We start from the raw sequence: 15427 nt of genomic DNA, 5'->3' as shown, positions 1-15427 counted from the left end.
AAAAAAAAAAAAAACAAAACAAAACAAAACAACAAGTAATTCTTACCTAAAACAACGATATTTAACAATTCTAAGACTATTCTTGGCAACAACTCCCTCACTAAACATTCAGATTTTTCTAGACATTATCCATTTTCTTTCAATTGTTTTAATAAAATGAAACCCATCTGTTCTGTTCGATGGTTTTAAATTCTTGAGTGCGAGTGGAAATACTCACAGGGAAAGTGTTGTAAACTTTAACAGGGCACTTGAAAAAGTAGACTTTCACACGATAAACTCGAATATTATTGGATAACACCCAATATTGCAATTAATTTCATTTTTACTTTTACCCCGTGAAAACGTCACCAGAATAAAATAGACTTTTCTTTAAAAATTGATTGTTAGCATTCTGTAACTTTTCAATGACCATTCAGTCATTGAATGGCGAATAAATTTCAGTGACCCTTCAGTTTCTTTCATTCATAATTCAGCCACATTGAAATTTCCATTCAGTAGACACAATTCAGTTATCATTTAGTGATCTTTCTGTGTCCTGTCTGCGCTCTTTCAGTCACCTTTCAGTGACCATTTAAGTATCTTTCAGTGATTGTTCAGGAACCTTTCAGACATCATTGGTATGTTACATGTACTTATCTCTCACTTAGCATATAGTAACATTATAATTATATACATGTATCTTTAAAAACCTTCACAATTGTTTTTTTTTCTGCAAAAAAAAAAAAAAAAAAAAAAATGTATTCTGGCAAAAAAAAAAAAAAAAAAAAAAAAAAAAAAAAAAAAAAAAAAAAATGTTCAGCTTTTCTAAAAGGATCTAAAATTGTGATTTTAGACTTTTTTGTTTACTAGTCTTGTACATGGATGTCTAAATCTAATTAAACACATATTAAAACTTACAATTAAAACACATTTTAAGTAGTGGACTTATAATATTATCCAACATTATTGATACATTGCAATAAATTTAGATTACGGAAAGTTATTATTATTATTATTATTATTTCAATTTGAATAAATTAGAAAGACCATATAATAGCATCAAATTTTATTTGATTGACAAAAAATTTGCATTACTTCTTTGCATAAAATTGTTGAAAACCAGAGACAATTACTTTCATAAATTCACTCTGACAAATTAATGAATGAAAAAATAGTTATGACAAATTGATGAATGAATAAATATTCAGTCAAATATAAGAAAAAACTGTAGAACATTAGTGAGATTGCTTTTAGATAAGGAATACGACCTCTTTTTGGTTCTTTTTTTCCCCACAGCTCCATTATATCCATTTGTTGTGGCCTTCAACTCAACATTCAGAAATATCGACGACGACGTTTTTTAAGTTATCAATAGTTATCAATAATTCCTATATCGACTCGATATATCCCAGTGAACTCGAAATGAAAGACACCACGACGTCTGCTGCAACTGTTTCATATTTGTATGTTTTACTGAATATAGATGATATGGACCAACTAAGAACTAAATTGTATGACAAACGAGATGACTTCAGATTTTCCATCGTCAACTTTCCTTATTCATATAGTGATATTCCTCGATCAACTGCATATATTATAAATTTCTCTCTTATTCAATACTCAAGAGCATGCTCCGAGCATGATCAATTTCTAAATCGAGGAAGCCTTTGACAGATAAGTTGATGTTACAGGAAATTGAAAAAAAAAAACATAATGAAAATCATAATTTCGTTAATTCTATTATCGTTATGATAAACTTGTTAACAAATATAACCTATCACAGGGTTGTATTTTGACTGACATTCTACACACTAATTGCAAAGCCTTTGTTTTTATACTAAATTTGACTACAAAATATTCTGTCTACCTGAGCTATAAATAGAGCTCACAGTGGATGTGACCGGTCGACAGGGGATGCTAACTCCTCATGAGAGAAGGATCATAGACATCAAATCATTGATTTGAACAAAATATAATTTAAATCAACTCCTCCTGATCCCAGCTTTGGAATTTCCGGTAGTCCGTCTTTTCTGCCCTGATCAAAGTTATGTATTATTTGTTGTTTTCTTTTAGATCGCTAACTGTTTGTTATCCTCACCTTTTTCATTATAAACGATATCATATTATGTATGCCCCTCTACTGTTGATAATTTTCATGGAATTTCTCGGAGTGATGGTCACTTTATACTTTAAAACTGTTTAAATGATTTAATTTCAATGATATTTCAATTTTTTAAATAAATAACCGGACGTAGAATTCACAACATTCTTTTATGTAAATATTTATTTGAATTATCTGTTCATAAAAAAGTTACAAAATGGCATGTACCAATACTTGTCATTATCCTTATTAGAGTCATGTAATTCTTACTCTAAATCGAAATAGAATTATAAAGAAAATGAAGCATTTTCATGAAATTAAATTCGAAATCATGTTAAAATAACCTTGATACATATTTCAAAATTTAATATTTTAAACAGAGGTCAAAAGATATAAAACCGTTTTCTGGGAGACTGTAGGCAATCTTAATACATTTCCTTTCTCTGAGTTGAAAAAAAAACCTCCAAAATTTATACCTGATTTCCTTCATTTTTCATTGAAAAATGCCACTTTAAAATATGTTTTTTTCGTTGAGTCTACCTAATACGTATGTCCCGATATACCTTATTTGACCAATGTATATTCGTAAAGAATCATTAGAAGAACTTGTTTCTCAAATCTGAAAAATCTGTAGGCACCTTTCATTTACTAGATCTTGACCTTAGCTAAAAATTCGGCAATTACAAGTAATAGAGTATGTCACACAGAACGAGCCTGCTGTATTAATTAAATTTAAAATCATGTATCACATATCTTTATTATTTAATACGATAACAAAGGTGGAGTTTTACGAAGCAGTAGGTGATCACTCCTTTCTCCCAGTTTTCGTAGATTTGTATGTTTTCACAATTGCTATTGCCTAATTTGCATCCATTTCCCAATAATTGCATAGTTTTTAAAGCTTGGAAATCTTTCAGCCATGAACATTGTATAATGGCATAAATATATCTTTAACTTTAGATTGAAATGTAAAAAACAATAAAGAGAAGTTTTAAAGTAATGTTGGGTCCGTCACATATTTTAGGAAATTTACCTGTTGATGAAAGAGTTGTGAATCTCTGTTATTTATGTTTCTTGTTACAAAGACAATGTGCACAAGATTAATCTTTAAAGAAAAAAACCCATTTTATTTTGAATTGATGAGGGAAGATATGGAAAAACATAAAAATGATATGAAATACTGAAACTGAATTTCGAAATAAATACATAATTATTATAGTAAGATTAAGAAATAATTTCTTTAGAGAATTAGTGCATTTTTGTGAACAATTAGGATTACTTCTTGTTTGTATTTATCACAAAGGGAAAATAAATCACTGAAACGTTACTAGGTTGGTATCAATCAAACAGGCAAACGACTTAATATTGCTTCCTTAAAAACGGAACAAAATTTGGATCAAACTTCAATTAGTTATAATGCTTTCCTGTCAACTTCATAAATACCGTGTGAAAAAAAGCCAGCATGCTCTGAACAGTGAAAAATTCTAAACAAATGTACAGAGAAATAGTGTTAATGACGTCTCCCGGCCCTTTCTAACAACACCTAAGCAAATAAGTAATATTCAGAGAACATTTTTTGCTGTATCGGAGATTTCTTTTTATTGCATTCCTATAATACATTAGAACCCAATACAGTTATGCATTTACCAATAAATAGTTTATTCAAATTAAGAAATACGGTTTTAATCTTACCTACAATATAACAAATATCATTGAAGAAAATTCATGATAACAACTCCTTCTTGAATAACGCATAATGATAAAAAAGCTCCTTCAAAGGCCAGGATTTTCCAACATTGTCTAAGCAATGTACTAAGGAAAGTTCATAAAGGCATCACCTGTGAATCAAACTGAAGAAAAACAGCGATATGATTAACATGGTCGCTGAAGCAAAAAACCTTGTACATGACAGGCTTTGTTTTGATTGCTTTCAATATTAAAACTTTTTTATTTTCCTGACTTCTTCTGCAAATCCCACCTCCACTGTCAAGATTTCATTAACGATGAAATACACTATGTGCTTGTAAAAGTGTTGCGTACGGAAGCCCAATAGTGCAAACCAAAAAAAAAAAAAAAAAAAAGAAACAAAAAACGAAATTATTATATAAAGAAAACGAAATTATTAAATAAAAAGCTAAATTATAAAATAAAAAACGAAATTAAATAAAGAAAACGAAGTTATTAAATAAGGAAAACGAAATTATTAAAGAAAGAAAACGAAATTATTGAATAAAGAAAAACAATATTATTAAATAAAGAAAACGAAATTATTAAAATAAAAAACGAAATTACTAAATAAAAAAAACCTGAAACTGAAATACGGATTTTATAGATGTACATGGTAAGGGCCTGAACCCATGAATCATTCCATAAAGCGCACGTGTTATAAAGCATCACTTAGTAATTCTATAGACCTGATCTTGTTTCAACATTAAAACAAGTGTGGGGGAAATGAAAAATAAAAAAAAAAAGTAGATAAATGTCAAATTGACAAACGTAAAAAACACATTAAGTGCCCACAGCCTATAATTCGCATTTGTAAAGCAAATGATTCATAACTGTTCAATTTTGTTTACGGGAATTTGATGCTGTGTTGCATCCCCACAACGTCAAAGTTTGAAGCCTGAACGTAGCGAGGATGGCTGTTTTCTGCTTACATAAAATTAATGACATTCCAAAAGAGCTCAAGAATCGCTGAAAGGTCAAGACCTTGCGTATTGTATTGCTGAATTCCCCCCGAACTAAACCTAGCGCTCTATCTGTGGACCCATAAATCCTAGGTTGTTAAAGCAATAAAGAGAATTTGTGCTGCAAGTGTGTGCATTGTTTGTTCACAACTATCACTGACTTATAAATACAGATTGAGAATTTGTCATTTAGAATATGTGAGAACAAATAGTTAGTGCATCACTTCTAATTATGATAATTTGAGATTATTTTTCTAACTAAATCAAATTTGATCATTTCATGTATTTTTTTCTTGACAAAACACAATCTAAGTCGATGTCGTATTATGTAGAATAAGTTGGCGATTTCAGATGAGATTGACATGTTAAAAATGAAAAAAAAAAGAAAAGAAACAAAAATTTTGATTAACTAATGCATCAGGAACTAAAGGATATATATTTCGAAACAATACACCAAAGTACATTGATTCTGTAAAAAAAATATTCAGCTTTTGTGAGAAGAATTATCCTGCAAAAGTATGCCTTAACGGGGAAGAAAGATGTAATTTCCAGCTCAATTAAAATAATTAGTACATGAAACGACTCATATTACATGTTATTCCCTAGGGAAGAAATATAATAATATAATTTTCCTGTTTATCATTTTTTCTTCATTAATTATTCTTTAAATTACATTTTACATACACGGCTGTTTTCATCCAAACGCTACTATTCTAGACCTGGTGGTGCAGTAACAAGTTATCAAATCTAGGCAACTCTTAAATATTAAGAGTCTAGGCAATACAGCAAGCATCAATTTTCCAACGTCTAGCCTATCTCAGCTGGTCTTGGTAATATTGGCCCCCAAAATCTATTTTTCGCCATATCAGTGATTGGTATTGTGCTCCCCTTTTATGTATATGAAAGCATCACTAGTCAAAGACTTATTCTTGGAGGTGGGGGTGGGGTGGACCTTTGAATTTACAAATAATGCAGTTTAAAGCGTGTTAGAGATTTATGAGCCCTGTTTATACAATTAAAAAGAAATTATTTTATTCTTTGATTTTTTGGTCATTTCATCCTCTTCCTAACCATTGAATAGATTGTAGGTTTTTAGGCAATTTTTTTTGTTATACGCCGAAGAAATATAAGTAAGTTGTTGTTGCAGATTCTGTCAGAGAGCGAGAAATGTACACTTAAAATCATAAGGTAACTTTAAAGAAGAAGAAAATTTTCCATAAGCCTTACTACCTTTACATCATCAATAACAAAATATATATTCAATTTAGATCTTTTAGTTACACTCAAAGTGTAAATCCTTCTTTAAAAGAATCTGAAAGGGGGTATTATTCCTCGAGGATTATTTTCCTTTACGTAGGATATGCATATTTTACATGTAAGAAGGATGATTATGTTTTTACAAACATTTGTATGTTGTATAATGACCGTTGGTAATTTATTATGTCGAAATATTACTAACTTATTCTTAAAAACGATCATTATTTGTCTTTAACCTGGCCATTCGAAAACCGTTATGCATACAATCATTGTCTTTGACCAATTCATGAAATACTTGCAAGAACCAGTTGGCATAGCCGGATTTATTCATGCTTACACGAAGAACAACATTAATTTTCTTTACAGGTACACCTTAAGGAAACGTGCTTTAATTCATTGATAAAATTAATTTTTCCGTTCACAGTAAGGACAAAAGGTAAAGCGTTTTTTTTTCTCTGTAATATTGGGTGGTACGAAAAGAGTGTGGTATTTGAGATCGAATTCGGTCGATCACAGATGATTTCGTGTGAGGCAATGAACTTCTGGAACGGGAATGCCCTCTTTCTCTTTAGAGAAAAGTTTATTCGTCCATTGGTGTTTTGAGTTAGTCTATATCACTCGTACATTAGTTTATTCGTTTATAAGGTAATTGACGGTTCTGCACATTCTGTGCTATATCGTCGTCGTAAGCCACAAGATAACACTTCTCGATCACTTCCTTTAAAAGAAATACTTTTTATTTTTGTGCTGCATGTTGAAAAAAAGTTCATGGCCGAATGAGCTCTAAATACATCTATTGCTGGTGCAGTAGATTTCTATTTCAAACCATTCCAATGTCTTTTTAAAAAGCTTTATTAATGAAAGAGTTAATACCTTTATGACATATTCGATCTTCATATCTTCATATCGACGGTCAATCAGTGATTTATGGATGGGTTATATTCCAGGGTTTTTTTTTTTTTAAATGAAAAGGATGTTGAACTTCATCCAGTTTGCACCGTGTACATTTACTGAAATGGTAGCGGGGATACTGTTAACCAAATGCCGACAGCGGTACACTGCATAGTTATCTTTCTTTGATTGTCCAGAGCGACAATATAACAAACTTTTCTCTTTTCTTCCAGCGGGCGACTTCGTTTATTGTTTCTTACTTAATATACAGTCAAGTTATATCTGATTAAATCTGCAAAATGCAAGGATTGAGTCTGGAAAAAACATCTCTTTAACTTCATTTTGGCTTATGATATACGTCTAGTATGTATCTAAATACATATATCATTTTGTCTTACATGAAATAACGATGTATATTTAAGGATAAATCATCATTTCATTGTGATATGAATTTTCATAAACCTTAAGAATTAAGATATGCTTAAATTGTATGGACTCCAATATTTTAACCCCCTTTAAGAAAACTCCTCATAGAGTTATACATGTAATTCTATTATAGTCTCTAGCAATCCTTTTAAGTCTGAAATAATGTAAAAACACCCATTAATGAAATTAACGTAAGGACTTATGCTGTTGATTAAGACACTGTTTTAAATTTAAACATATCGCTTTGACATTTTTATTAAGGTCTCGTTTGAATATAAAAAAATCAACTTAAAAATGAAGTAGAATTAATATAAATGAAAATATATGACAAAAATGACCTGAAGAGAGATTCAATTGATCATACTTTGGTTGCCTAAATCCTTTTAAAAGAAAAAAAGCGATACACGATCTCTAAACGAAATTTCTAGTGAATTTAAAAATGTTTAATTCAAAATTATTTTTAACAATCAATTCATAATAATATATTCTTTATTTAAATAAGATAGCACAATTAAGATGAGTTCACCATGCACTGGACGCACTTGTACTTGAAGAAGTTCTATCGATATAGCTACGGACCGAATATTATCAAAATGGAGCTTTTGGAACATGTATTCTGTGATTAAAATATGAATTTGTGACACAATTTTATGCTATTTTATTGCAAAAATTTCATGAGAAAATTAATTTTTTTGGAATTAGGCTGAATTAACCAGGATATGACAATATTGAACGCAAAAAATACCTACATTTCTGGTGGTGGCTCTTACAGCAAAACTAAATCCTTTTAAATTAGAGACATGGAAATATTTCATTGCTTCATTTAAATAATAAACAACAATGTTAAAAAGTACAATGGGAAATGAACTTGGTTGGTCACGTGATCAAATCCTGTGAAGCCCGAAGGGCTTCTCAGTAGATTTGATCACGTACAAACCAAGTTCATTTTCAAGTTAACTTTTTATTAATGTTGTTTACTACTTATATTTACATTTGAGACGCATATTCCGAATAGAACTGCATTTATTACACGAAAGGCCCGCCGTATTGCTATGTTGTGACACGCAATGACCTAGAAGATCTTTGGTCTTGAAAGTTTGCCTTACTCCAAAATCTGATGGGTCACCCTGTCTCCAGGCTGCGATGAGTAACACTGAAGTTTGTTTTGAAACTCCAAATTTCTTCGGATTTCAAGAAATTTTCCCGGCCACTAACTTTAGAGTACCATTTAGGATCATTGGATGACCCCCCCCCCCCATTTCTTGACATTAATAGATTTTTTCTGTGGTGGCAGCAACTGCCATCTGTAATAGCAGTGGGTAAAATGATTGCGTCGGTCATGCAGGAGTTATCATAACTAGATGTCCCCCCTTCCTCTGGAGTTTGGATAGACACTTGGGGATCATGCAGAAAGGAAGCAAAGCATATGTTTTCTTCTCATTTTCCCAGCTTGTCAGATAAGAATCCGCCGAGAAAGTTAAGGTGTCGTTTTTCCAACAGATATACTGAGGAACCTGAGCATTCCAACAATCTGGAAACAGATCAATCTTGACAGGACACAGTATTTTGTTTCTTTGACTGAATATAGTTGGATTCAGTCTCCAGCTGTTTATGCTTACCTCCTAAATATTCCTGTTCTCCCAGTCGGCTATGCTGTTCTGGCAACCTGGAAGATATTCCGCTGTAAGAATGATCGTTTTCAACATGCAGTATTCCCATATTTCTTTCGCGATTGTATAGAGAATATGGGATTTGGTGCCCCCTTTTGTTCACGTTAGAGACCGCTGTTACATTGTCCATCTTTAGATGTACATGAATATTTTCCCTTGTTTTGGTCAAGGATTTGATTGCTGTAATTGTCGCTTTCATTTCTAAGCTATTTATGTGCATGTTCTGCTCTTCTTAGTTCCAAGCGCCCCCCCCCCCCGTTCTTACCTTGAGTGATGGGGAGTGGAACCACACCCCTCTTTTGATGCATCTGTTTCTATTGTCAACTGGGGGCTCACACTTAGAATTTGTTTCCCATTCCAATCCCTTAGTTGTTGGACCCACCATTGAATTTCTGGTTTGCAATGACTGGGCAAATATACAATATTCAGATAATTCTGAGATCTTAGTAAATAGTTTGTTTGATGCATTTACAATTGGAGTTTCCTCATGTACAAAGCTGCAGGTATTACTGCCTCTACTGTTGCGTTTAAGGACCCAACCAAACTTGCCAGTTCTTGCCAGAATTTCAACCTGGTTCGACTGTAAAACGTTTTGACATTCTTTGATTAGATTGTTTACTTTGGCTGAGGCAGGGAGACTGTCATGTTGTTCGAATCAAATTGGAATTCCAGAAAATCCAGTACTTGGACAGGATTTGTTACGAACTTTTTCCATTTATCACTCACCCCAGAAAATGTAACATCCAAATCAAAGTGTCTCTATCCTTTATCAAGCCCTCTTTTGTCTGATTCAGTATCAACATTTCGTCTAGGTAGACCACAAAAATGGCTTTTGTATTGTAGTAATTTTCCCTCCCAAATGAATCTCAGGTATTTCCCGTGACTCGGGTCTACTGGGACACAGAAATAAGCATCTTTGAGATCTATTTTGCACATGATGTCCCCTTGCGTCCGAGTTGTTTTTACAACCTGAAACCCTTCCGATTTCAAGTGTTCGTACCCTATGGAATCATTTAGCATTTTTTAGATTGAAAATTGACCTTAAACCTCCATCTTTTTGGTGGCGAATGAGTACTCAGAAACTGACCATTTTTTTGTCCAGTTCTGCAATCTCCATTGCCTGTTTTGTCATCATGTCTTTGATTTCCTGATTTAATGCCAACCTCTCCTCTGTGGAAAAAATCATTTGATTTGGTATGGGCAAATTCTGAACAGGTTGATTTATGAAGTCAAGTTTTATGCCTGTGGACAGTATAAGTTGATCTCATGTAATTTTTCCCAATTTGTCAGAAAATGAGCAATTCTGCCCCCTAATGAGGACTGAGTCTGAACTCTTTCCACAACACCCAGATGACAAAGCAGTGATTGGAGATTGCAATGATCTGATTTTACCTTTGTGATTTGATAAACAATAAGATCTGTCTGAAGTTGAGCAAGTTGCTAGATCTATGTTTACTTGGCAATAAATACCTGGCTTTGAAGGGTTTTTTTGTGATTGACTGTGTTGATACCTGACTTGTCACCCTTTATTTGTTCTGGCTTATTTGGTCCTCCTCGTAGTCGACCTCCAAGGTTTTGACGAATTGTTTTTGCTGCTTGAGTATCCCTCTGTAAAGGGTCGGGCTCCATTTTCCGGTCTCATCTCCTTAACCATTTCTCTTGCTCTTTTTCTGTTCTTGGCTTTGCGATCTAAAACTTTTTAAAATTCTGATCCAAAATTTTTTTGTTCCTTATCAAAATTTTCATTATGATCTCTGATGATAGATTTAGCATTGGTAACACTTTTAAACAACTTAGCTAGCCAAGTTAAACGTCTTTCATTAAAACAGGCTTTATTAACCTGTCCCATCATCAAGATAGTTTTTTCAACAAGCTCTGTAACTTCTTGAATTGACTTGCCTGATTAATCACCATCGTGGGCTCCATCGAGTTCTTCCCAAATCTCAGCAAGAGGGCCTAGGCATATAGATACTTCTTTCTGAACATCCCTAACAAAAAAATACTATAGTAAACTATAGTTAACTATAGTTCACTATATTTAACTATAGTAAATTAAAGTTCCAAAGTTTTCACTATAGTAAATCAAAGTTCTAAATTTTTTACTATAGTAAATTAAAGTTCCAAAGTTTTCACTATAGTAAATCAAAGTTCCAAAGTTTTTGCTATAGTCAATCAAAGTTTCAAAGTTTCCCCTATACTTAATCAAAGTTTCAAAGTTTTCCCTATATTTAATCAAAGTTTCAAAGTTTTTTTTATTAGTTTAACAACTTATGTATTTTTATGAAATCTTTTTGGTTATTTAGCCGTTTTAGGGGAGGGGGGATATGGTTTAAAAAAAAAGATGTTGACTGAAGTTGATGGAGCAGATATTTTGATTCTAAATGACACAATTTTTTTTATAATATATTATTTTTTCTCCATAAATAAGACTTACGTTACATCTGCATAACATTAAAATTAAATACATTGAAATAAATATTGCTATTTTATTGGCGCAAGCGACAACCTTTACATTAAAATTCATATCTTGTACATTATTCTTTTAGGGGAGGGGTCGGGTTTTAAAATGTTCTCTAAAGCTTTTATGAATCTTAGACTTGAAATATCATAAAATGTAAAGAATGAGAATCAAAAACATAATTCCACGGGAAGAAAATTATTTCTTCATTATAAATTTAATTTATATAAATCTACATCGTTTCACACCGCCGAAACACTAAATTAGCATAGAGTCAAGTGATCGGAGGTACGTGGCTGATGGGAGCCACCTTTTTGAAAGAAAAGATTTTACTATAGTAAATCAAAGTTCCAAAGTTTTTACTATAGTATATCAAAGTTTCAAAGTTTTCACTATAGTAAATCAAAGTTCCAAAGTTTTTGCTATAGTAAATCAAAGTTTCAAAGTTTACACTATAGTAAATCAAAGTTCCAAAGTTTTCACTATAGTAACTTAAAGTTCCAAAGTTTTTACTATAGTAAATCAAAGGAGTTTTAGGAATTTAAATGCCCTTTTGTCATTGACGAGGTCTTCAATGAATGCATCTACCTCTGGAGGATTAAGGAATCCATTAGCTGGCACAGGGTGTTTGTCAAGCACACTAGTGTTAATTCGCTCATCACTAGGGTGAGTTGTGAAAACTTTTTTCACAAACTTTTCTTTGCTGGTTGTAGCCTTCCAAATTTATACCAGTATAACCATAAGTCATATTCACATCCAAATTCCAACGTTTATTATTTTGATGCGATTGACTACAATAAAGAATGAAATAACAATATAATGCATGCATACTTTAAACATAAGTTATCTTTCTTGAATTAAGACATAAATATGTATGTTTACTATAATTCCTATTCTCTAAATTATGAAGTTTAATAAGACTTTTAAAGATAAAAATATACAATATAGCAAGATTAAGAATTACTTTCGTTACGTACTGTACACTGTGCCCACATGGGTATGTTTACATTTCAATATTCAAGGTTATTCCAAAATAAAGCAAAAAATACTTATGCAAAATATACTCAAGACATTGTTTAGGTTAAATATATACATACCAAATTTGTTAGACACTGGTATACTCTTACAGAGTCAAAGACAATAGGCTACAAAAAAAATCGTGCCTTCCATGATTCGACTTCCGAGATATACAAAGAAAAACCGTAGCTGAATAAACCGGAAATTTCCGGATTGGCCGTTACATACTGCCCCCTTAATTGAGTTTCCACAAAAACACAATTATCAACTCATTACAAATAAGGCCAATCAAAAATTATATATACAAATAATGCATGTTCAATAAAATAATTTCAAATTATTTCATACTAAAGATATTTATAGTTGAACTATAGTCACTTGTCTGTTCCATGCCGCAGGGTTATCATCACTCAGACTCAACAAGTAGACAGAGTTTTCTGATTGGACGCGTCAGGATTGATGATCCTGTCTTCACTTTGACAACTCGCACAACGTCATCTCTGTCATTCATTGTCTCGATCACACGTCCCATAATCCATGTATTCCTCGAAGAGTTGGCCATCACAAGAACAGTATCACCAAATTTCATATTTCTTGTTGGTTTTGTCCATTTCTGCCTTTTCTATAAAAGCTGTAAATATTCACTTTTCCACCTTGCCCAAAATATGTCAGCCAGGTACTGGATTTGACGCCATCGTCGTCTCACATAATCGTCCTTTTTATCGAAAAGTCCAGGGGGAAATCTCTCACCAGGTCGCAGAAGTAACAAATGATTTGGTGTTAGTACATCCACATCATGTACATCTTCTGACATTTCTGTAATTGGCCTTCCATTTAGAATTGCTTCAACTTCACAAAAGAGTGTAGAAAGTCCTTCATCACTAATGCGAAAATTTTGTTCACACATCACAGAATACAAAACTTTTCTAACAGATCTAATGAGTCTCTCCCACACACCACCAAAATGTGAAGCAGCTGGTGGGTTGAATTCCCATTGAATTTTCTTTTGAAGCATAAATTCATGTATCTGATGCAAGTTCCATCTCTGTATTTCCTCTGACATTTCCTTGGCTGCACCAACTAAATTAGTGCCATTATCCGAACGAATGAAAGACGGTACTCCTCTTCTTGCTATAAATCTTCTAATGGCATTTATACATGAATCTGTGTCCAGGGAAAAGGCTAATTCAAGATGTATTGCTCTTGTAGCTAAACATGTGAAAATCACTCCATAACGCTTGACTGTACTTCTCCCTAGCTTTACTTCAAAGGGTCCAAAGAAATCCATTCCAAGCCTGGTAAAGGGTGGTTCATCTGACTGAAGTCTTTCTTCTGGAAGATTTGCCATCTTTTGCTTTTCAGAAACACCTTTATATTTCTTGCATATCACACATTTGGACACCAAACTTTTAATCATCACACTTGCACCGAGAATCCAATATTTCTGTCTTATAACACTTAAGATTGAGTTTTTTCCCATGTGTCCGATGGTTTGATGAGCATCCTTTATGATGAGACTTGACACTGGAGAATTTTTTGGAAGGATTATAGGGTGTTTAGCATCAAATGTCATTTCCGCACGCTCCAACCTTCCACCAACTCTCAACAGGCCATCATTATCTAAAAATGGGTCCAACTTCCGCAGTGAAGATTTGGATCCTATGCTCCTCTTTTTTCCAGAATCATTCATATTTTCCAAGGCTTCAATTTCCTCACTAAAATGTTTCTGCTGCACATAATAAATCAGAGCCTTTTCTGCTTCAATTCGCTTTTGAACTGTCAGTTGTAATCTCTTTTCTTTTTGGCTTTCCTTTGTCCACTCCTCTTTGAGCACTTCTTGTTTAGCTTTCACTGCAGATCTTATATATTCCTTTGCCACAATCAGCCAGGCAGTCATCTTGATTAATTTAAACCAGTCTGAACAATAGTGAATCAAACATTCAACTCCTTCTGGTTGAATTGTCACATTTGTACAAACATTCACAGGTTTTCTTACTTCTGGGTCATCACTTGGAATGTTCAAGTTTTCATAACACTTTGGCCACTTGTCTTCATCATTCCATAAGAAGTCAGGTCCTTGTGACCACTGGTGAGTTTTCAGAAACTTTTCCATGGTCATCCCTCTAGATGCCAGATAAGCTGGATTCTGTTTTGTGTCTACATAATGCCACTGTTCCACTTCAGTTGCTTCATGAATCATAGCCAAACGGTTTGCTATAAAGGTGTGGAAACGTGTTTTCTTGTTGGATATATATCGAATTACCGTCATGCTATCTGTCCAGTAAAATACTTGATGAACAAAGTAGTCCAGTTCTTTCATTATCATTCTACTAAGTTTCACTGCACTGGTAGCCGCTGTCAGTTCTAATCTGGGTACACTCACAGATTTCAGGGGCGAGACTCTTGATTTTCCTAACACAAAGGCACAGTGAACGTGTCCTTCTTCATTTAACAGTCTGAGATAAAACACGGATCCATACCCAATCTCACTTGCATCAGCAAAACAATGAAGTTGACAGGTAACAATGTTCTTAAAATTCACTGGCTTGTAGCATCTCGAGATGTTTATTTTCTCCAAGTCGGGCAATTGCTGAAGCCAACTGTTCCATTTCACAAGCTCCTTAGCAGGAATTTCTTCATCCCAGCTTATCCCCCTTCTACACAAGTTCTGTAATATGGATTTGGCTGTCAAAATAAAGGGAGAAACAATTCCAAGAGGATCATAGACCGAACTAACCATACTTAAAATGCCACGCCTAGTTGCTGGTTGTTTATTGATGTTCATTTGAAATCCAAGCACATCTTTTTCTATGAACCAATATACACCCAAAGCACGCTCTACTAAACTTTCGTCACTTAAGTTCCACTTTTCAAAAATCTCCTCTATGTCTCTCTGTCTCTCCATATCTGAATGGTTCTGGTGTTCTGTATCCTTTAGTAT

The 15427-nt window shown here is 33.1% G+C and overlaps 2 protein-coding genes across 2 annotated transcripts in view; both read right to left on the bottom strand.

The window, feature by feature from the left end:
• The window catches only part of LOC133195947 (potential E3 ubiquitin-protein ligase ariadne-2-like), a 191660-nt gene that overhangs the window by 90521 nt on the left and 85712 nt on the right, over positions 1-15427 (bottom strand). The gene's annotated exons all lie outside the window — the stretch shown is intronic.
• On the bottom strand, positions 13109-15391 carry LOC133195328 (uncharacterized). The gene has a single exon (XM_061331175.1). The coding sequence runs from the start codon at positions 15389-15391 to the stop codon at positions 13109-13111; it is 2283 nt and encodes a 760-aa protein (XP_061187159.1).

This window comes from Saccostrea echinata, unplaced genomic scaffold, assembly GCF_033153115.1.
Source record: "Saccostrea echinata isolate AGI-Se365-2 ecotype Australia unplaced genomic scaffold, CSIRO_AGI_Sech_v1 ptg000029l, whole genome shotgun sequence".
NCBI lineage: Eukaryota > Metazoa > Mollusca > Bivalvia > Ostreida > Ostreidae > Saccostrea > Saccostrea echinata.
The sequence above is the reverse complement of the archived record's forward strand: the minus strand, read 5'-3'. Positions and strand labels throughout refer to the sequence as shown.

Coding starts and splice junctions, on each gene's coding strand:
- LOC133195328 (XM_061331175.1), bottom strand. CDS start 15,391: ATGGAGAGACAGAGAGACATAGAGGAGATTTTTGAAAAGTGGAACTTA.